Source organism: Urocitellus parryii, chromosome 2 (genome assembly GCF_045843805.1).
Source record: "Urocitellus parryii isolate mUroPar1 chromosome 2, mUroPar1.hap1, whole genome shotgun sequence".
In the NCBI taxonomy this organism is placed as follows: domain Eukaryota; kingdom Metazoa; phylum Chordata; class Mammalia; order Rodentia; family Sciuridae; genus Urocitellus; species Urocitellus parryii.
This window is the reverse complement of record NC_135532.1, coordinates 94,214,888-94,236,569: the sequence shown is the minus strand read 5'-3', so window position 1 is coordinate 94,236,569 and position 21,682 is coordinate 94,214,888. Positions and strand designations below refer to the sequence as shown.

The 21,682-nt window shown below is 41.4% G+C and overlaps 1 protein-coding gene across 1 annotated transcript in view; it reads right to left on the bottom strand.

The window, feature by feature from the left end:
* Rad54l2 (RAD54 like 2) overlaps nt 1-21,682 on the bottom strand; it is a 119,089-nt gene that overhangs the window by 2,952 nt on the left and 94,455 nt on the right. Inside the window, exons 4-21 of the mRNA XM_026384019.2 lie at nt 21,311-21,450; nt 20,893-21,009; nt 20,362-20,588; nt 19,390-19,572; nt 18,819-18,952; nt 17,160-17,356; nt 15,417-15,759; nt 14,442-14,619; nt 13,036-13,287; nt 12,700-12,818; nt 10,538-10,656; nt 8,830-8,929; nt 7,695-7,900; nt 6,940-7,112; nt 6,220-6,416; nt 3,422-3,621; nt 2,272-2,361; nt 111-203 (exon numbers count right to left, since the gene is read on the bottom strand). Coding sequence (XP_026239804.2) covers nt 111-203; nt 2,272-2,361; nt 3,422-3,621; nt 6,220-6,416; nt 6,940-7,112; nt 7,695-7,900; nt 8,830-8,929; nt 10,538-10,656; nt 12,700-12,818; nt 13,036-13,287; nt 14,442-14,619; nt 15,417-15,759; nt 17,160-17,356; nt 18,819-18,952; nt 19,390-19,572; nt 20,362-20,588; nt 20,893-21,009; nt 21,311-21,450 — 3,068 coding nt within the window. The remainder of the gene's footprint in view (nt 1-110; nt 204-2,271; nt 2,362-3,421; nt 3,622-6,219; nt 6,417-6,939; nt 7,113-7,694; nt 7,901-8,829; nt 8,930-10,537; nt 10,657-12,699; nt 12,819-13,035; nt 13,288-14,441; nt 14,620-15,416; nt 15,760-17,159; nt 17,357-18,818; nt 18,953-19,389; nt 19,573-20,361; nt 20,589-20,892; nt 21,010-21,310; nt 21,451-21,682) is intronic.

Genomic DNA, 21,682 nt, shown 5'->3' with positions numbered 1-21,682 from the left:
GTACATTTTGAATTAGGAACTATGCATACATTATCTATTTAAAAAAATAAGCTAATTACAAACTAAGTCAAACCAATGTGCAGGTTGATGGGAAGTAAAAGTTACCATACCTGAGGCAGCCATCCGACCATCTTCAGGGGCCTTTGGTTTGCCAGTTGCCCGGACAGCAAAGATCCGTCCATCACTGGTGCGGATGTACGTCCCTAAGAAGAGACATGAAGATGACTTTTAGAAACAGATATGTACTGTTTCCAACCTAGGCACCATGGGCTGGGAAACAGCTATAAAATTAAGTCTCATTCCCTCTCTCAAGATCCATGAAATGACGAGTGGGATAATAGTTATGGACTCATAATTATTTATCTATTCCAGAAGCATTGATAGTTAGACTACCAAGTATTAGGCACATAGTAATATACTATGACTAAACAAGATAGAAAAGGCCCTGTCTCAAGGAGCTTAATCTCTAGAAGAGAAGACAGATAATTATACCAGAAAGTATAAGAAGAAGTCAATGCAATGGAAGAAATAAAGTGCTATGAAAGAGAACAATTTGTCGCCTTATACTCTCCCCAATACTCTGGTTCAGGTTCTCCTCTTAATCTGACAGGAAGGACTGTCATTATCCTCTCTCCCTTGTTAAAAGAATTCAAGACCCACACCTTCTATTCCCTCAAGACACTAATCTACCTTCTCTTCATTCTTGAGTCTGTCATTAGATCAATATTCTGGAGTGTCAGCCCACCTGTAGGTTTCTAGAATATCAGAACTACCTGTAGGCCAGGAGTTGGCAAACATTTTCTTAAAAATACAGAGAGTAAATATTTATTGTATTATAAGCTGTAAGTTCTCTTTTGGCAGTTTCTTAATTCTTCTGTAACATGAAAATGGCTAGGCATGGTTGCATTTCAATCAATATTCAAGGACACCAAAATGTGAATTTGTGGGGAGGGGGTATTGGGGATTGAACCCAGGGACATTTAACCACTGAGCCACATCCCTAGCCTGTTTATAGTTTATTTTGAGATAGGGTCTTGCTAAGTTGCTTAAGGCCTCACTAAGTTGCTGAGGCTGGCAGTGAATTCACAATCCTCCTGTCTCAGCCTCCCAAGCTGCTGGGATTACAAGCATGTACTTCCATGCACAGCTTAAAAGTGAATTTCTTATAATTTTCACATCACAAAATGTTACACACACACACACACACACACCCGCCTTTTTTTTTTAATCCAAATGAAAATGCAAAACCCATTCTTAGCATCCAGGTACAGTAACAGGGAGCACACTGGACTTGCCCATGGGTTGTAGTTTGCTGACCTCTGTTCTAGGTTAGAAAGAGCCCCCTTATGCGGTGGGAAGAACCCAGTAAGAGAGCTTGAGTTGTCTTTGTGCATCTGGGTACTTCAGGGTAACCTTTTCCTAAGCCTAAAGGTATTCTTAACTCTAGGGTAAAATATCTTTACCACACACACACAAAAAAAAACCCAAAACAGCCTCATATATTGATGGGTTTAAAGGCTAATATGAAAAACAGGCTTCGATTGTTTCTTGACACTGTTTAGGCCAGCTTTTTCATTCTAGCAATCTCTCGTCACTCTGTAGGGAACCCAGAAACATGTATGGACTTTTTATATTACCACACTCAAAAAATTTTATCACATGCCAGGTACAGTGGCACACAAGTGTGTTCCCAGCAACTCAGGAAGCTGAGAGAGGAGAATCTTAAGTTTAAAGCCAGGCTTAAGTAACTTAAAAAGCAACTTAAAAAGAATTGGGAATACACAGAGATGTAGCTCAGTGGTTCAAAAAAATAGAAAAAAATCATGCAACCCATGTGTACTAATTCATTCCACACAATCAATATATTTCCCAGCCTGAGAGCCTCACTCTGTTCTCCAAGAAAAAAGGTACAAATGACACATTAACACATATGTTGGCTTATAATCCATTTCATAATGCTTTCCTGTCAGTTTTGGTCTCTCTGTATCTACCCATCCCCCTCCTAAGATTCTCCATAAAAACAGTGGCAAAATACAGAAACACAGGGATGGACCTTGATTCCCTTTTTTAAAGTCACTTACCAATATTCATTGGGCTCAACCCAACTCTGCCAAGCTCCTAGAAATGCCATTTTCTTATATCCCCCAATTGTGACAATTTTGTGAGATGATCCCTATGCCCCATTAGCTCAAGTCATTTGAATTTATTCTGTTTCCCAGCCTAGTACTCTCAAACAAAGGCAAGGGATAGGTTCTTTGGTCAGGCTCTCACCTTTTGTCCCACGGATGATGTGGATGCTCTCACCAGCATTAATTCTAGCCTGAACATCTGTAGAGCTGTTGAGTCCAGGAATAACAATATCTAGTGAAAAATAGACCTCAAATTTAGATTGTATAGGGCCTGACTGAAGAAGGGAAAGAAAATGCAAAGACCCATATCTGTCCCAGTTCCTCAATGGTTTCCTACAAGCTTCTCTGTGGAGCAGAAGTTTAGAATCAAGATGAAATAGGCAGAATCTTTCACAATTGTCTCGACAAAGAATACTAAGAAACCAAGAAATCTGCTCATCTTTCCAATTTTCCTTGCTTTAATTAAAAATTATAGTTTTAGTTTAGAAAAAAATTTTTAATTCAAATGGCATTTTATCAGTTCCACATCACTTCAGGCTCCAAAAGTGGCCTCATCCTCTTCCATGTTGGCATTACTCCACACACAGTGAAGAGTATTTTCAAGAATCAGCAGAGAAATGGGATTGCAAAGAGCTCTTTTTTAAAAAATTGTTGTTTACTAATTTCACTTTTTTTTTTTACAATGGACATGTATTCTTTTTATTCTCATAAAAATCAGTTAAGATGTTTTCATTAAAATTTATGTCATGAATATTCTAAATAGCAAGATGGAAAATAGGATCATGAAATGCTTTCCTTCCCAATCACTTTGAATCACAGAATAAGTGTAACTAGGCTGCCCACCTTGCACTATTGATCACTGACCCAAAATGCTCCAGCTACATCAAACTCACAATAAAAGAAGCAAGTGATAATTCAGGTTTCTAATTACATAGGGAAGTTGATAGCTGTCTTTTATACCTAGCTGATCTTATGTCACCTAGCAGGACTCAGCACATTCACATCTCTGTGACAGCTTATGAGACCTACCCTGTGATCTAATAACACTTCCATCCATAATCGCTGTGTGCTCAAAGGATTCCATCCACCATACTCAAGAAAACCCATTCTGTGTTTTTCTTAAGATATTTCACCAGATTGCAAATTCTTCTCTGCTATCTTCTCTATTCTTACCTACAGTGCCAAATGTAGTAAGGTCTAGAATACAAAAGGTATTTGACAAATATTTCCTAGTGAACAAAGTCATTTTAAAAGGGATGATACCCCTGAATAGAATGGAAGAGTTCTCTGACCTGTTGTGGTGACCACCTTCTGCACGAGGACTCCCGCCCTCTGCAAGTAGTTAATCGGGAAGTTCATGGATGGATTTGTGCTAGAAGCAGAGCTTACAGTGCCTCCCAGTGGGACATGCCGTGGCATCATAGGGATGGGGGTGGACTGTACAGGACGAACACTGGCCACAGGCTTTTCATCACCCTTCAGTGTTGGCTGCCTATAAGAGAAAGACAAACACAGAGTTGAGAAGAACAGCTCTTGCCTCTCTCCAAAGGCTGTGGGGCCTCTCCAGACTGCCCTATTCTACATTCTCAATTGGTGCTAAGAGAAGAATCAGAAGAACTTGCAGGGTCTGGTCAATTTAAAAGGAGACCACAGTCAGACATGGAGGCACATGCCTGTAATTCTAGCTACCTGAGAGGCTCAGGCAGGAGGCCCACAAGTTCAAGGCCAGCCTGGGCAGCTTAGTGAGATTTTTACTCTAAATAAATAAATAAATAAATAGGGCTGAGGGTATAACTCAGTGGTAGAGGCCCCCCAAGTTCAATTTCCAGTACTGCAAGAAAAGGGGGAAAAAAGATAAGAAGCAGATCTTAGAAAGAGTGGCAGAGAAAGATGCAGAGGGATAACACCTCTCCAAGAGAAGCAGAGTTAGATGTCAATGGAATACCACCTTTCTGGAGATAAGAGGAGCCATGTGCTTCTCCTCTAAATTTGGATTATCTAGATCAAGAGTCAGTCCCTGAAAGGAAGTTAGAATGATACCAAGATGCACAGAGGGAGGAAGAGTTCTTCAGACCACAGGGTATATTACATTAAAGACAAAGGGGGTAACATTTTCCTCATTTACCCTTGTGGTAGAATATGTTTAGGTGATCTTGAGAGACTGTCCCAACCTTAAGCCATTTTTACTCTCTGAAACCTCAAGTCTTGATAAGTAATACAAATACCCTTCTCTATACTACTTTTCACCAAGCTCCTACTGATTCCTGAACCAGTCTTTAAATTGCCCCTGTAGTCAGGACCACCATACAAAAGCAGCAACAGCAGCATTACTGTGCACAAAAGCCAAACTTCTAAATGACCACAACCAATCTGAGAACTGGCTTAACACCAAAATGTTAATCCGTAGTCAATAGCTCATTCTTCACTATCAGTTTCCTTTCAAATGGATGTTGGTACTGTGAGAAAGTTATTCCTGATTCAAGATTTTTTTAAAAAAGTTCCTATCTCTAATGTCTTCAGTCTTTGGGCCTGGGGTAGAAATTCCCTTGGACAGGTATGTTCTTCCTCAATTGACTGAAGACTAGCTCATGACTGGCCACTCTGCTTTTAGAATTGATCTGCATGATTCCTCAATCACACCACTCTCAGATTGCTACAGGCCCACTGGGGAAGCTCCTTGGTCAGTGTGGACACCAAAGTTCCCAGATAGGCTTAGCAGGAGTTAGAGACCCTGGTTAGATGTCAACAGGATTCCTCCTAGGATCAAAAGTCAGATGGATGACAGGATGCCAACCTAAATTTCATATTCTTGCTAAGGCTAGAAATTTGGGCAGGCAGGCCTCTTCAGGTATCCCATCTGGATAAGGAATCAGCAGAATCATGGTATGCCCCCATCAAATGCAATGAGAAGCTAGAATCTCCATTGGGCCGAGGTAGGCTGGAAACAGTTATCTCCTCACAGCCCAGCCTGGACCATTTGTCACATTTTCTCCCCAAAATGGTTTTCTCCCTTTGGGCTCAGACTTAATCTACTCCTTATGTTACAAAGAAGAGTCCAGAAAAAAACAGAGGTGAAGGACAAAAGAAGAAAACCTTCCCAGACAATAGTATCTTTGAAAATGACATAAAAATACGAAGCCTGAGGCTTTAAGAGTGACTTTCTAAGTAGAAAGTACATTCAATGAGTAGCAGCCAGCTTATCATGCAAAAGGATATATGTTCTATTTCCAGTACCACCAAAAAAAAAGCAAATTTATTCACACAAAGAAAAAAAACTCAGTGTCTTGTACATAAAATCTTAGAAATTTAATATTTTCAAGTCCTCATTGGCAAGATTATTTTTTACATGTGACTCTTATAAATTGATTCCCCTCAAATAAAATAATTTGCTTTCATTCAAAAAAATTAGGCAATTAAAAAATGCAAACCACTCAATCAATGACTAGACAGTTGATCTAGTTATTACAAAGGAAGGTGAGGGCTGAAAGGCACTTTGTCTTTAAATACAGAAAAAACTGATACATAGATACTTGTTCTGTAAAATCTAACAAAAAGTCTCCCTCCCTCCTTAGCAGTTGGCCTCCACATAGTTCACATTCTCAACTATTCAATAAATTTTCTTGCTCAAGATCATCGCACACTTACAGAATTAAATCCCATTAGGAACAAAAGTATTCCCAGACTATAATCTGGGACCAGAAAGAACATGGCCATCAGCTTAAACTTCACTACTATGTGAATTCTAGGGCCAAGGTGCTGGGATAGGATGAAACTGTGGAAGGGCTGAACTTTTGTGTTTTGGGAAGCTGTATTCCCTTCTGTCCCACTCAGTTCCCGCAGGAGTCCTTAAAAGCTTTTCTGAGTGAGAAAACCAGCAGCTCACTTTTCCAGCCAGGGCAGTGAAAACCAGAGTCACTTAAAACACTATGGTTGCTAAACTACTTTGACACCTGACCCTAGAACAAAACCTATCAGAGTTCATGACAGCCAAAGCAGCAGATTGTAGGCTCTCCCTTTGGTTAAAAAAAGAAATTGAAAAAATTTGGGCCTGGCCTAGCAGCAGACCCTCCCTCCCCTTTCAATAACTCACCAGTTCCTCTGACTGAAGGCAGGGATGCTGGTCAGGCTCTGGTCACTGGCAGGGTAATATTGTGCATATGATGGGCGGGTGTAGGGAACTGACGTTCGTTTGTCTTCCTCATAACTTTTCTTTGCTGCTTTTTTCTCAGCCTTGGTCAGCTTGTGATCCTTTCGGTTGAGGAGCAATGACTCATGCTCGAAAGGCTCCTAGGGACACAGGGGGATGTTGATTTAATTACCAGTCTTTGTGCCAGCATGACTGACTGCCCTGCCAACATACTGATGGACAATGAACCTTACTTTGAAACCAAGAAGGGGCTGGCTCTCTCCAGCACTCGTAAAGAGCCTGCTCATAGGCACACACAAGCAGGTTTACTGTCTTTCTGTCATAATTCTAACCTATTATCCACTTCAGACACCTAAGCCTGTCTTCCCTATTAGAAAATTAAGAAACTACATTTTCAGAACTTCCCCCCTCTCTTTCTGCTATATAAACTCACAATGGCCAAATTATTCCACATGTCTGAGCTCAGTACTCCTAGAATCTGACAAAGGGTAGAAGCAGGTGGTTGGAGTAGAAAAGGGACTATCTGGGTCAAGAAAAAGAATCAATTGCATCCCAGATGTCTAAATGAAATACAACTTCAAATGAAGAAAGCAAGCTTGTCAGACAAGCCTCCTCTGACAGAGTATGCCATGCTTGGGAACTTCATGCCTACTGGGTTCTTACCTTGGTGATGAGGTGAGGGTACTTCAAACAAGCAAGCTGTAGAACTGACTCCTTGATACCTTTTACATTCAAGGATGCTTGGGGAGCTGGCTCCTTCTCAACAAAGTGCAGTAGGTTTTCCACCTCTTTCCGGGTAAAGTTCAGCATTGGATTTAGATCATCTACCACCCGATCTAGAAGAGAGAAGAAATAAAGAAAGTCAGCACATGGCAAAGAAGATTAAAAACACAATTACAAAGGTTAGCAGGGAGAAAGGAGGTTTTATGTGGCAGAACTGTCACTACTGATGAAAAGTCATCCCATACCTGAAAGTCAAAGGTCAAGACCAGGAATGATAGTGAATGCCTATAATCCTCATCACTTAGGCGGCTGAGGCAAGAGAAGGCTGGGCAACTTAGAGAGACCCTAAGAGAGACCCTACAAAGGGCTGGAAGTATAGTTCAGTATTGGTTAAATTTCTGATACTTAAAAAAAATAAAAAGTCTAAAACCAGTCTAAGGCCCTGGTGAAATGAAAACATCAGAAGAAAAAAATCACATAATTAGCTTGGCTCTTGTCATTAAATCCATCTTCAACAATGTGAGGTCAATCCCTTTTAATGATTGGAATGAGAATGAGAAGGGGGGAACTGCTGGTTTCCTAAGATTCCTCACCTGCTTATGATCCCATACTCTGCTCCTCCCCTCCCACCTTTGATACTATAAGGAAGGCAGCTTGTATAGATGTACCTCTGGAATGCCTCGAAGGTAGCCCACCTGACATGCCCTGCTTGGAAATCTGACGATCATAGATCTTCTTTTCAAGCGTATAATCAGCCACCAAACGATAGATGTGACAGGGCTTTTTCTGGCCATAACGGTATACCCGACATACTGCTTGGGCATCATGGCAAGGGTTCCAGGAAGCATCAAACACCACCACTCGATTGGCGCCAATTAGATTCACACCCAAGCATCCGGCCCTTTAAAACATAAGGTAATAGTCATTGAGTCTTTAGTCTAAAGAAGGTTTTTTTTATCAGCTTTACCCTCCCCCAACATTACTCTTCATTTTAAGCACAATATACTCAAGAATTTTGCTGTCCTGCTGAAAAATAGTTACGTTCCTCAAGCACTGAAAACTATACCCTGAAATCCAACATGGCAGGGCCTACAACTCTCTATTCCTCTGTAACAAGTAAGGCCCCACATCCTGGTTCCAGAATGATATCCTTGGTCAGGGGATATTTCTACACACGATGTTTCCAGTGTTTTTACTCTAATCACTGAGGGGAGTGACAGGCTCATACCCTGCGATAGAACATTCTAGTGGCAGAAGGCAGCACAGCTTTTGAGGTACTTGGCATGAGACAAAGGATGCATCAGCCTTTTATGATTACATTGACTGTTCACTTTTTCAGGCACTTTCAATTTATCACATTGTCTATGCCTCAGAACAATCCTCAGAGAAAAGCTAATTATGAATGTTAATAAAAGTCTCAAAGAACTTTATGTCACTACCACAACTGCTCTTCTACCACAACTTCTTTTTGGGATCCCCTCTCTGATCTCAAAAACAAGTTACAAGGCCGGGTGCGGTGGCATACACCTGTAATCCCAGTGGCTCAGGAGGCTTGAGACAGGAGGATTACTAGTCAAAGCCAGCCTCAGCAACAGGAGGCACTAAGCAACTCAGTGAGACCCTGTCTCTAAATAAAACACAAAATAGGGCTGGGGATGTGGCTCAGTAGTCGAGTGCTCCTGAGTTTAATTCCTGGTACTAAATAATAACAACAAAAAGAACAAGTTACAAACCTGAGTAGACTTCAAACCTGAGAGCCTTTGGGATATATGCCTAGGTGGCCAATTGTTTGAACACACGCCTTTGACCTCCCCTCACAGTTTCACTCACCTTGTGGAAAGAAGGAACAGCCAGGTGGTGAGGTTGCTGGGATCATTGAACTGATTAATGAGTCGCTCCCTCTCAAAGGCAGGGGTGCTACCATCTAGCCCTAGGAAGGAAGGAAAAAACCACAAGAAGTATACAGATGAGAACAGGGATATTCAGCAAAAATCACTAGGAAATGTGTTTTATGAACAGAAACACTATAGTGCTCAGATCCCACCCCTAGACATATCATGGGGCTACAGTGAGTCCAGGCTTCCACAATGTAAAAATACCCTCAGGTGATTCTCATATGCGACAAGGATCATAAACTACTTTTCTGCCCTTTTGTATCTTAGGTGAATTCTAAGACCAAGGCTCTTAGATTTAAGAGTGCATGTACTCACCTAAGGAGCTTAAAAAACAAAGGTTCAAGGTGATATCTACCTCAGCCCAGGGAATCCTGGGGTGAGTTCAGGGAGACTAAGGATTCTGTGTTTTGGTATGGGTAACATTCCTCCACCAGATATTTGCATTTTTAACAAGCTTCTTAGGCTAAGAACTTGCTTTAAAAAGACATAAGATCAATAAAGTCGGAGCAGTTGAATGCAACACATGAATGAAAAGAGGAGCTCAAAAGGGGGAGGAAAAAATATATCATACTATTATGGAAGCAATAGTATAACTGCTCAGTATTGTGGTCCTCAATGAAGACCCCAGCCTCTCTCTCCAACCTGCGTTCTCACAATTTCAAAGCACAGATCACCACTGACTCATTGGGCAACTCTATAGTAAACACAAGTTCTGTGCCACATCCTGTACTGTGGTCTCCTTGCCACCCTCTAAACCTCCATTCCTCTGAATCTTTCCCTTAGGCCAATGGTTCTTACAGAGCATGGTTTCTCTACTCTTGCACTTCCCAGGGGATATCTGGCAATATATGGAGACATTTTTGATTGTCAAAATTGTCTCTAGTGAATAGAGACCAGCGATGCTGCTAAATATCCAACAATACACAGGACAGTTCCCTATAACCACAGTCTGGCCCAAATGTCAACAGAGCTGAGGTCAACTATTTCTCAACTTTTTATCATTACCATTCCCCTAAGGACCATTTTTAGACATTTCCCCCATCACATCATGTCTTCCATGAAATTTTAATACACAGATATACTATACATCTGTTTATGCATTTATGCATCTGTTTATGCATGACTTATACATTGAAAAAAGTAAAGAATTTTCACACACACACACACACAAATTTTCACCCTTTTAGAGGTATTATTTTCCCCACAGAGAAAGTAGGACTGACTTATGCTCACTCTGCTCTTCTGCCTTGGAATAATTTTCAGGCCACTCTCACTCTATATATTCGAATTCTCCCCATCTTTTCTAAAACACTTCTCCAGCCAGTCTCACTACACTTATCTATCCTTCTTAGAATCCCAGAATGGGCAATCAGTGCTACATTTGCACTGGAGCTATTACATCTCAAATGAAGACAAGGGCAATGCCTTCTACTTCTCTACATGCCTCCTATCTTTCCCAAGTCCCCCCAGTCCCTAATATATTGATTCATTCATAAAAGTTGGCTCTTAGGGTCTCCCTGCTCCTAGGCTAATCACAGATCATTTTTATGCACTGATGGCGAGCAAAGCATGAGAAGAGGAAAGGAGAGAGAAGGAAAGCAGATCTTTCCAAGGCTCCAGGAACAAAGCAGCAATAAACTCACGGAAGTAGCTGACATTTCGAACCCACTTCTGTCCTCCCTGCCCTTCAGCACCAGGCAGACAGGGCACTTCTCGTTTTCCCAGGAACTCTTCAATGAGAGCCAAGGTGGAAAGGCTCTGGCTGAAAGGGAAAATATGGTTCAGATGGCTCCCAGATCCCAGGAATCTTGTTCCCAATAAGCCTATATTCATGTGCAACCTTCTGACAATGGAAGTTCCCACAAGCAGCAACCCCACCAAGAACAAGCAAAGATATTCTGCCTAGCTCATAATGCGAGCAGAGTCATCTACACTCTTATTACCATCACTTCACTGAAAAAAATAAGTCTCTCCATCCTTATTTCCTCCACTAAGAAATTTGGGGGTTTAGCTCAACACTCAAATAGCATTAGTACTACAAACCAATACCAAGTGAATATACATTAAATCTGATCATGAGCCACAGGCAATCTTAGGGATCTTGCTAGGGAAAGAAAATGACTTGGCTTCTTCTAAAACAATGCAGATGGCCAATCTTCCCTAAAGTAATCCTTAAAATCAGGGGTCACTAGGTTCTCTCAAGTTAGAATCATTGCTGCCCTCTCAAAGAATGTCACATATATGCATGTATGAATATATCACAATGAATCCTACTTTTATTCATAAGTACAATGTATCAATTTTTAATATAAGTAAATAGAAGGGAGATCAGTATAGCAAGGAAAGGGACTAGGAGAAGGGAGGAGGCAAGAGAAAGGGGAATTACCATAGAATGAAATGGAGCAAATTATGTTTTGTACACATATGATTATGTCAAAATGAAATAATAAAATAATAAAAACAGGGGCTGGGGCTGTAGTTCAGTGGCAGAGCGCTTGCCTAGCACATGTGAGAGACTGGGTTCAATACTTAGTACTGCATAAAAATTAACAAATAAAGCCATTCTGTCCACCTACAACTACAAAAAAAATTTTTTAAATAATAACAATAAAAACATAATTTAAGAAAATTCAAAATGTGTCCCATGTAGAGGCTCCCAAGACAGGCTCCTGCCACTTGGCTTTACTCGGGGCATAATCTGGTCAGAAGAAAAAAGGAAAAACAATTTACTGCATGTCTGTTTTCCTGGAAAGTCCATTTTTAATGAGACTCAAAAACTGACAATGTGACTATGAAACAAATCATCACTTACTTGGCCTTATAAACAAAACTTTTATAGGGGAGGGATAAAAGCAGATTAGAACAGGGATCAGCAAAGGTTTTCTGTAAAGGGTCAAATAGCAAACAAACATTTTAAGCTTTGTAGATCACATATACTCTGCTGAATATTTTGTTGTTGTTCTTGTTTTACAACCCTTTAAAATTTCCAAAAACTACTTTTAGCTCTCAAGTGGAAGAAAACAGTTGTGGTGCACACGCCTGTAATCTCAGCAACTCAGAAGGCTAAGGCAGGAGGATTGCAAGTTCAAGGCCAGCCTGGGCAATTTAAGTAAGACCCTGTCTCAAAATCAATAATAAACCAGGCACAGTAGTGCATGCTTGTAATCCTAGTAGCTCATGAGGCTGAGACAGGAAGATTGCGAGTTCAAAGCCAGCCTCAGCAAAAGTGAGGCACTAAGCTACTCAGTGAGACCCTGTCTCTAAATAAAATACAAAATAGGGCTGGGGATGTGGCTCAGTGGTTGAGTGACCCTGAGTTCAATCTCTGGTACCTAAAAAACAAATAAATAAATAAATAGGTTGAAACTGTGATTCAATGGGAACAAAAACCAGCCACAGGGGCTAGGGTTGTGGCTCAGTGGTAGAGCGCTTGCCTAGTATGTTTGAGGCACTGGATTAGATTCTCAGCACTACATATAAATAAATGAATAAAATAAAGATTCATTAACATATATATAAACCAGTCATGGGCTGTATGTGGTCAAGGTCATAGTTTGAAGGATTAGACAATGATCTCTAATGTTAGCTTAGGGTTCTAAATTGTTCTCTGTGGAGAAAATGCATTAGACAAAGAAAGATACTCCAAAAGAGAAAGACAAAATGCAAGAAAGGTCCTCACAATAAGTGGTTGGTTGAAAAGGCACTACAAGAGAAAAAGGAGCTAATGTGAGCCTACTTGGTCTCACTCCCCAAAAGCTGTGTTAATCCTTACCAGAGAAAGACAGTCTCAACTTTCTCTTCCTACCTGAACACAAGGATCTTGTCCCCTAGCTTAACACTTTCCTCAATCAGGTGGAATAGTAGTACCATCTTGGGAGAGTTTTCCAAGACTCCAGTCTGGTAATTAGTCAGAAGGTCCTTGGCCTGCAAGAAAAAAATGAGGCAGCTGGGAGCAGGTCCAAAGCCAGATGATCAGAAATAAAATTCTCTCCAAGACCATGGCCCACTGGCCACCTTTAGAGTTCCCTGCACAGACCTTGGCAGTATACTACATTGTACACCTGACTCTCTCACGAAGTGGGCCATGCACCATCTATTTTCAGCATTACTTTATGGTTATTATAGGATCTAATTGACTCACCCATTCATATGTGACAATGTTGTTGCCTCGCTCCTGGAATGGGTTGAAGCCAACCCCCTGTAGGAACTTGCTATTGGTTGCCTCTCCCATTGAGGAAGCCAAGGTTGTATCCTCTCCCTTGCCTTTTGTTCCCTGTTGTGGGCAGCGGGCACTGGTCCCTGCTGAGCCAAGTTCTTCTACGTCTAGGTCCTGCTCATTGGCCAGGTTCTCCTTCTGAAGAGCTTCATACAGCACATCAGGGTGATTCCAGATCTGAGGTAAAAGGAAAGAAAGGGGCATAAGACAGAAAACATTCCAAGGGTGTCCCAGAGAGTGTAGAAATTTACACCTCACACAGTACACACTGTCACACCAAAAACTAATGTACCTCTAACACCTTCAAAAAGCCTGCACATTTGCTTTTACTATCAGCTCTGATGACCACAACACATGACTGGGAGAGTTCATACCAGAGCAATTCCAGTATGTCTGGTATCTAATCCAAAAGGCTGTGTCAAAAAACTTGCTTTCTTATTCAAATAAGAATAAGAATTTTTTTGTTTCACTATGTGGCTACAGTCAGCTACCATATGAAACAAGTCTAATTTCTTCCTATGAACAAGATGTATCTGACTTATATATGACCAATCATGTTATTTCAGTGATCATTCCTAGCAATAGTTGAGAATTTCTGGAAGAAGGGCAGGAAGGAGGAAGGAAGAAAAACACTGGTCCTGAAGCACTATCATAGACCACTTTTGTTTTTGTTTCCTGGCTCTAGTCTAGAACTGTGGCTACAACAGAAATACTTTAAAGAAGTATTTCTGAAGTAACTCACTGAGTTCTGTGTGCCTCATCTGTCCACATACATACATCTCTAAATGACTTATTGAAGCAGTGAATAATCAAGAATAATACATAACAGGTCTGCTGAGAGTACAGCCAGGGTACAGAATAAAAGAAATAGTTCCCTCACTAACAGTACGAAAGAGATTAAAATCTGATAAAAAATAGATCAGACATAAAGTTGTTCACATAACTTGTCTAAGCTGTACATTTCTTAAGAACTGAATATATTAACAGTCCAAAATTCCACCCCACAATATTCCTCCATCACCACAACCCCTTTTTCAAGTGAAAAGGACAGTGAGAAAAAAGCAATTTCTCAAGTTTAATATAACAAGTTGTGCAACTGAGCTGCAAGAGGTACCAGTTACACTACAGTTGTGGTGCATACACCTAAGAACTGTGTGGTGCACAATCAGCATGTTTTCTTTGAGCCCTTACAGAGCACTCCAGTGCAGGGAACTGAGATGGCCTCTCCGGCTTTATTCTTCCTTTATCAAGGACTCCCAGCAGAAGTAACTCACTGAGGACTGTGTGCATGCTGAGTCCCCAACACAATCTTCCATGAGGCCCCAACGCACCTTGCAGCACACGCAAAAAGCCTTGAGAGGGTTCAGCCCCAGCCAGCCACTGCTACCACAGTCTCGGAAGCGGTCCATGAACTGTGTATACAAATCTCGCTGGATCTTAGATAGCCGCACCAGGATCACATTCTCTTCCTTGGCAGGGAGATGAATCTTCAGCACAGTGTGGCCTCTCCTAGAGAGGCAGAGATTAGAAGTGGCCAGGAAGTGTGGCCAGATGGGAACAATGCAGGAAGAAAACATGGCCTTACATTCCTGACACACCTTCCTTTCAAGGATCTCAATATACAACCTTTCAATAATGCAGAGTGGTTTGGCACCATGAAGTAAAAACTTGTCTTAAGAATAACAACCAAACCAGGAGGCAGAGTGGCCTGTCTTAGGCTATTACTGATTGAGTGACCAAGCCCAATTCCCCCGGCTGCCTCCTTTCTCTATACATGCCATCTTAACAAGGTTTTAAAGGAACTGCTTTAAACTAATCTGAGCTAGCTACATCAAATAAGATGCTGAGACTGGTAAGGCCATAGCCCTAGAACCACCACTTCTATTCTTTCACCCAACTCTGCAGAATGCTAGCTCTCTTGCTTTTCTCAGCAAGTAAAGCAGGTATCTCCAGAAATTTCTTTTTAAATCTTTTTTAGGTATTAATTTTATTCATTTATTTATTTATATGCAGTGTTGAGAATCAAACCCAGTGCCTCATACATCTAGGCAAATGCTCCACCACTAACCCCAACCCCAGCCACATCTCTAGTAATTTTAAAGATAACTTTTGAGTAAAGCACTTCTAGGTCAAATTTTCATAAGACCGAAATGGTCTACTAGCTATTTACACATATCTAGCTATTATCTACTAGGTATTTACACACAGGAAAGTTTATTACTACGAAGAGCCCTCACTCATAATAGCCTTGGAAAGCTCACTGCCCCTCTGAGGATGCAGAAAACAGGGCCCTGAGCCTGGCTTACCTCTGCACAAAGCCCTCCAGGAGGCTGTGCAGGACATGGCTCCGGTACCGCATGAGGCGGACGTCCTGAGGCGTGCTATCGATACACTGCCCATTCAGAATAGGGCGTTCAAACATGTTGCTGAACTCCTGTCGAGTGCCAAGGAAATCAGGGCGTACAAAGTCCACCATGCACCAGTACTCGATGAGGTTGTTCTGCAGGGGGTACCCAGTCAGCACCACCCTGCGGCGAGAGCGTATGTTCTTCAAAGCCTGTGAGGTGCTGGCCTGGCAGTTTTTGATGCGGTGTCCCTCATCACAGATCACCACATCAGGACCAGGGCGGCATAAAGCCTTCTCAAACTCTAGGGAGGGAAGAGGATCCGGAGTCAGAGGGTGAGAGGGCCTGCTCTTAGTCAGTAATATGAGAAGTAGGGGAGCACCCTGGAGGAGACAGAAGAAATGAAGGAAGCAGGAAAGCAAGAGTCAGCTCCCGTTGGTGAAAGGGAGCCAGCCATCCAAGCTCCTGCATGTTTGGTGTGATGCTAACCTGGCCATTGACTCTTGCAACAGGTATCCCCTCTCCCCTATCCCTTTCCTTATTTCTTTATTCATTTTTAGGCTAACAGTAAAACTGACTTGCAACCTTAGGACTTATACCAACCAACTGGACAGTAGAGAGCATAACCACAAAGTGCCAGCTCAGGATTAAAAATACAGCTGGTAGGAATAATCCAAATCCTTCACTGGGCTTTCACCATTATCAGCATCTTGGCTTCTTCTGAGGACTGGCTGCTAGGAGCTAACTAAAAGACAAGGTCTTCCCATAATTATTCACCAATCATTGCCAAATGGCAAATTCATTCCAACTCTGCCACCGAAGAAAACCTAGACCAAACATAATCTCACAGATGAAGAGAACTATAAAATGATAGCCTCTGAATGTTTCAAAAACTTTCTTCCCACTGGGTACAGTGGCATACACCTGTAATCTCAGCAACCCAGGAGGCTGAGGCAGGAAAATCACAAGTTCAAGATCCCATCTCAAAATAAAAAATTAAAAGGGCTGGGGATGTAATTCAGTGATAAAGCACCCTTGTGTTCAATTCCCAACACAAAAAGAAAACAACTTTCTTCCCCAAATGGGCAAAAGTTCCTTAGAGGAAGAAATAGAACTATGAGTGGAATGGTTTTCCCTAAAGCAACTAGGGTAAATTCTTTTTCATAAATTTGCACATAACAGTGCTACTCTTATATCTTTCTATGAGTGATTCAAATGCTTTATAAACTGGATGCAGTGGTACACACCTGAAATCCTAGCTACTTGGAAGGCTGAGGCCACCCTCAGCAATGTAACAAGACCCTTTCTCAAAACAAAATAAAAAAGGGTGGGGAGGCAGAACCATTAATGCATAAGGCCCTGATTTCAAAACACAGTATGAAATTTTTTTTTAAAAAAATTGAAAATTTTCTTATTGTTCTCTCAGAACATCTCTAGGAAGTGGTAAAGGGAGTAAGTACTCTTCCAACTATTCTGTAAGAGAAACAGGGATAGATGGACAAATGAGTTTCTCTAAGACGGGTATGGCCTGCATGAAAAGTAGCACATTCTGAGAGCCACTGGAGATTATCTAACCCATCTTGGAGACTAGGATTTCTGGTTCATGATAATTCACACCAATAATGAACTTCATACCTGTCTAGCAGACATTATTTCTTTTTTCCTAAAATACCCCCAAAAGTATTTCTGGGACAGGTTGCCCACCTCTCCGAAACTCCTGCTGTCGATCTTCCTCATCCAGATCAATGATGACTGGGTGAGAACGTTTCTTGGTTTTCTTCGGTCTACCTGTGGCAAAGGATTTCTTCAGAGTGAGGAGTCTGTACATTTCGTACCCCATCAGCAGCACCCCACCCTCTGACACCCAATCAGCCATCACTTTAGCACGAGATGCCATCGTCCTGCAAGAGTAAACAGAGAAAATTGTGTGAGGTATGAATTATATCTCAATAAAGTTGGTGGGGGTGTTTGTGTTTGTTTTTAAAAAGGTAAACAGAGATAAAGTATTATTACTTTTGGGAATAAGCAGAAAAAGTATTATTCCTCAGGAAGAATCTCTCATACTCAAAGCTTTGTTGTATATTTAGAACTCCTTACTGACAAAGATTTCATGTAGTATTAAGAATAGGACTGGTCAGTTGCCTGAGACTTTCCTTTCTCATTCCAGAGACCCTACTTGTATTGGGGATGAACTGGGTCATTGATGATGGTTAAACAGAAGAAACACAGTAATTCAATGACAAAAGGCATGAGAAAGATTTCATGTAGTATCAAGTATAGGACTGGTCAGTTGCCTGAGACTTTCCTTTCTCATTCCAGAGACCCTACTTGTATTGAGAATGAACTGGGTCATTGATGATGGTTAAACAGAAGAAACACAGTAATTCAATGACAAAAGGCATGAGAAAATACCCCCCTTCAATACACATTCATGACTGAAATCCAACATTTAAGGGAGCATTTCAAGTTATTCCCATAATAAACACAAGGTCAGAGAAAGAAGGGCAACACTCTGCATTCCACCTGCCCAGGTTCCAGTGAATAAAGAGCCAAGAAAAACAGTAAAGGGGCATGGATAGTAGAAACCAGATGACTTTCATCATAGCCACTCCACTCCTAAACATCTGAGCCCTCACTGTGTTTCACATGTTGACTACCAGTCCTAAAATCCAAAAACAGAGAGCAGAGGATTAACTACTTGTTGAGTCACTCAGAGTCTCCTCATTTTAATGTGTGTGACCAAAAATGACAAAAAGCAGTCTCTGCAGAAAATAAAGTCTACCTTCTCAATTAGCCATGTCAATGAGAGAAAAGGGCAACATGGACAGTTGGCTTAAAGCAAGAAGTTCTTCAGAGTTTTGGAAACTGAGATTACTTTACAGAATAGAAATTTAATTTTATTTAAATCTAAAGCAAAACAAGATTTACACCTTTCAAAGTTGTGGAAATTGAACCATTAAAGGTTAATAACTATTGATCCATGGCTTAAGAGAATGATGATCGGGTATCTACAAAAAAGAGAAATATAAAAAGTAAGAAGTTAAAAGATGAAAAATTCCACTCTATCATGCTGAATTTTTTTTCCATATACATTGGAAAATGTGACCATGTCCACAGGTTTTTCATGACATAAAAGCATCCTAAAGTAGAACACAAGAAATTTCTCAGGCAACGTAACTCTGTTTTTACTAAAAAGCTGGGTAGAGGGTAAAAAAAGTAAGTAGTAAGAACAGAGAAGGACACATCGAGAAAACAAAAGCAATCTGGGAGGACAGAGTACATAGTCAAATAGACTGCCCTAACATCTAGATCCAAGAAAGAAGTCAAAATGAAGGGGCAGAGAAGAGAAGGCAGGTCACCTACTTGTGCTCATCATTCAAGATGTGAACTTTAAAGAACCGAGGCTGGACTTCTTCAGGCTTGTTGTCAGCTGGAAGGGATTCAGGAGCAGGAAGCCACATGTTGAACTCTGCCAACCAGTTCTGAAGAGTATTAACCTATCAGAAAGCCAAGTCAAAAAAGAGTCCTAAGAAACAAGTTCAGCCAGGCACAGTGGTGCATGCCTGTAATCCCAGTGGCTTGGGAGGCTGAGGCAGGAGGATTGTGAGCAATTTAGCAAGGCCTGAAGCAACTCAGCGATTCCCTGTCTCTAAATAAAATATAAAAAGGGCTGAAAAGTGGCTCAGTGGTTAAGTGCCCCCTGGTACAAAAAAAAAAAAAAAAAAAAAGAAAGAAAAGAAAATGTGGTTAAGCACCCCTGGGTTCAATCCCCAGTGCAAAAAAAAAAAAAAAGAAGAAGAAGAAGAAGAGAAGGGGGTGGGGGTGGGAAGGTAAGCTCAGAGCTGATTTCATCAAGCTTTTCAGTGTCTGGTGAAGACTTTAATTAGAGCTCTTCAGAGCGATGACTATGTGGTGTCTTCCCCCAAACCCTTACCGGAACAATGGCAAGGACTGTTTTGGCTGGCGTATGGCGGAAGAGGACATCAATGAAGGAGATCACTTGCAGAGTTTTCCCTAGACCCATGCTGTGGGCCAGGATACAGCCAAAGCCACTACTGGTCTTAAACCTCTCCAGTGACTCCACGAGGTTATCATACAGGAACCGGATCCCGCCAATCTGGCCAGAAACAGAAATAAATGTCAGAGGGACTAGAAAAGACCAGGGTTCTATTTGTACTCACTTTGGAATTAGTCAGAATTAAGTAAATGAGTAGATATTACAACACACAGCTGGTGTGGACTCCACAGAAGTTTCCCTATAACCTGGAGAAAACAGAAAATCATTCATCCGGTATGACATCCCACCTGATATAAGGATCTGCTGTACCAAATTCCTGATGGGGACTTTCATTCAGCCTGGCTGTCCTCAGCCTTGAGGAGGGTACCTCTTCCAGACAGCTCATTCCTTAAGGGGCAATTCTTGCTGCTGCAGTTCTTAAGCTGAGTTTTGTTCTACCTTCATGGAACTTTCACCCACTGGTCCTAGATCCAAGCTTTGGATCAATACAAACTATTCTTTTCCCAACTATTAGAAAGTCCCTCTGACATCTGACAGTCATATCTGTTGTGAATTCATGCCTTCCTAATCAAAGCCCTGCTCTTTTAGAGAGCCTCTCGAGCTCCTCATTTTTGATCCCACAGAGGAGTACAAGAGCTGTTAGGCCAAGAGGTCCAGCAATTTCTACGTGTCAAGGAAAATCTTGTCTCTTCTCTTTCCCCTACCCTTCATATTCACAGGAATCTTGAAGTGCCAACTGCTAGGAGGAAGATCAGGCTATTCCAACAGCTATTCTACAGGATCAAACTTGTACTTTACAGAATGTGATACTAGTAACCACAAACAGGCAATGAAGTTCCCAGCAAGGAAACAGAAAGGAAAAGAAAAGGAGGGTAAGATTTGTTGTACCTGATGAGGTTTCACAGCCCGTGCCAACTGTGGGGCGAGGAAGACATTTTCCTCCTCTGGAGGGTGGTTCAGGTTGACAAGAACTCGCCCAAGAGCATCATGCTGGTTTAAGGCATCATTCACATGGGTGCCACCCTTCTCCTCTTCCTCATCCTCCTCGCTGACAGACTCACTGCTGTCCACAATGTGAAGAGTGTCCTCCTCTCCAGAGCTCAGTTCAATCACCTCTGAGACACCAGTAAAACAAAACGAAAACCCAGAGAACAGAGATAATTTTCTGGTGGTAATCAGAAGTGTGTGTATCCTTAGTTAGAATTTATCATTAATTATAAAAATTTTGATTTTTACCCCCCTCTTCCATCTTCAAGCTAAGGAGAAAATTTACATTTACTAAAGTAAGTCAGGGAAATCTGTCAAAGCTATGCTCCAAACCAAAAGAATAAGAAGTGAACTCTTTTTTTCAAAAGTACAGTCAATCTCAGGTGAACTTCTGGTCAGGAGGAAGGAAAGGCACCTCTGGCTGGATCTTACCATCTCGACTGCTTTTTTCATCCTCACTGCCACTGCTACTGTCCAAACAAATGACTTCCTGGGCCAAGACCCGAGGAGGCAGTTGAGGACCATCACTTGCTCTTAAGACAATTTCCTCTAGAAAAATAAAGACGGAAGGGAATGTCAAAACCACACTGCTATCATCAACCTGATCTCTAGAAAAATCCCTTTGGCATGTTAAGATACAAAGTTACAGGAAAAAAAAAATCATAATAAAATCAATTTGAGTACTTCATTATTATCTATTTCTACTTTCAAAATCAGATTCTTCTGATGTGTACTCAAAAGAAGCTGAATGACTTTAAAGGATTCCAGGAGGCCACAATCTTACTACAGGTCTTTCTTTTACCACTGTGCAAGCCCAGGGCCTCTTTTCTCTGCCATCTCCACTGCTTACCAGGGAGGAACTCTAGAGGAACAGTAGGAATGGGGGCTGCATAATCTTTCCTCTGCTGCTCCAGGCGCTTCCTTCTTTCCAACTCTTCCTGCTGTGCTGCTTTGGTAACAGGCTCCAATTGATCCTCCCGGAGTAGCTTTCTAAACATTAAAAATAGCAATTGGGTTCACTCAATATTTGGGCAAAGTAATGTCAAGATAAAAAGGAAATGACCACTGCTAAGCTCAGAGAATTGATAGAGGAAGAGAAGAAATCATTTCAGCCCCACCAAACCCTATGCAATGGGCAGGGTGGGGGGTGGAGTGCTTCAAGCTCAGATAGTACTAGGCTAACATACTTTTCATGTTATTTAACTTCCTGACAGATGCCCCT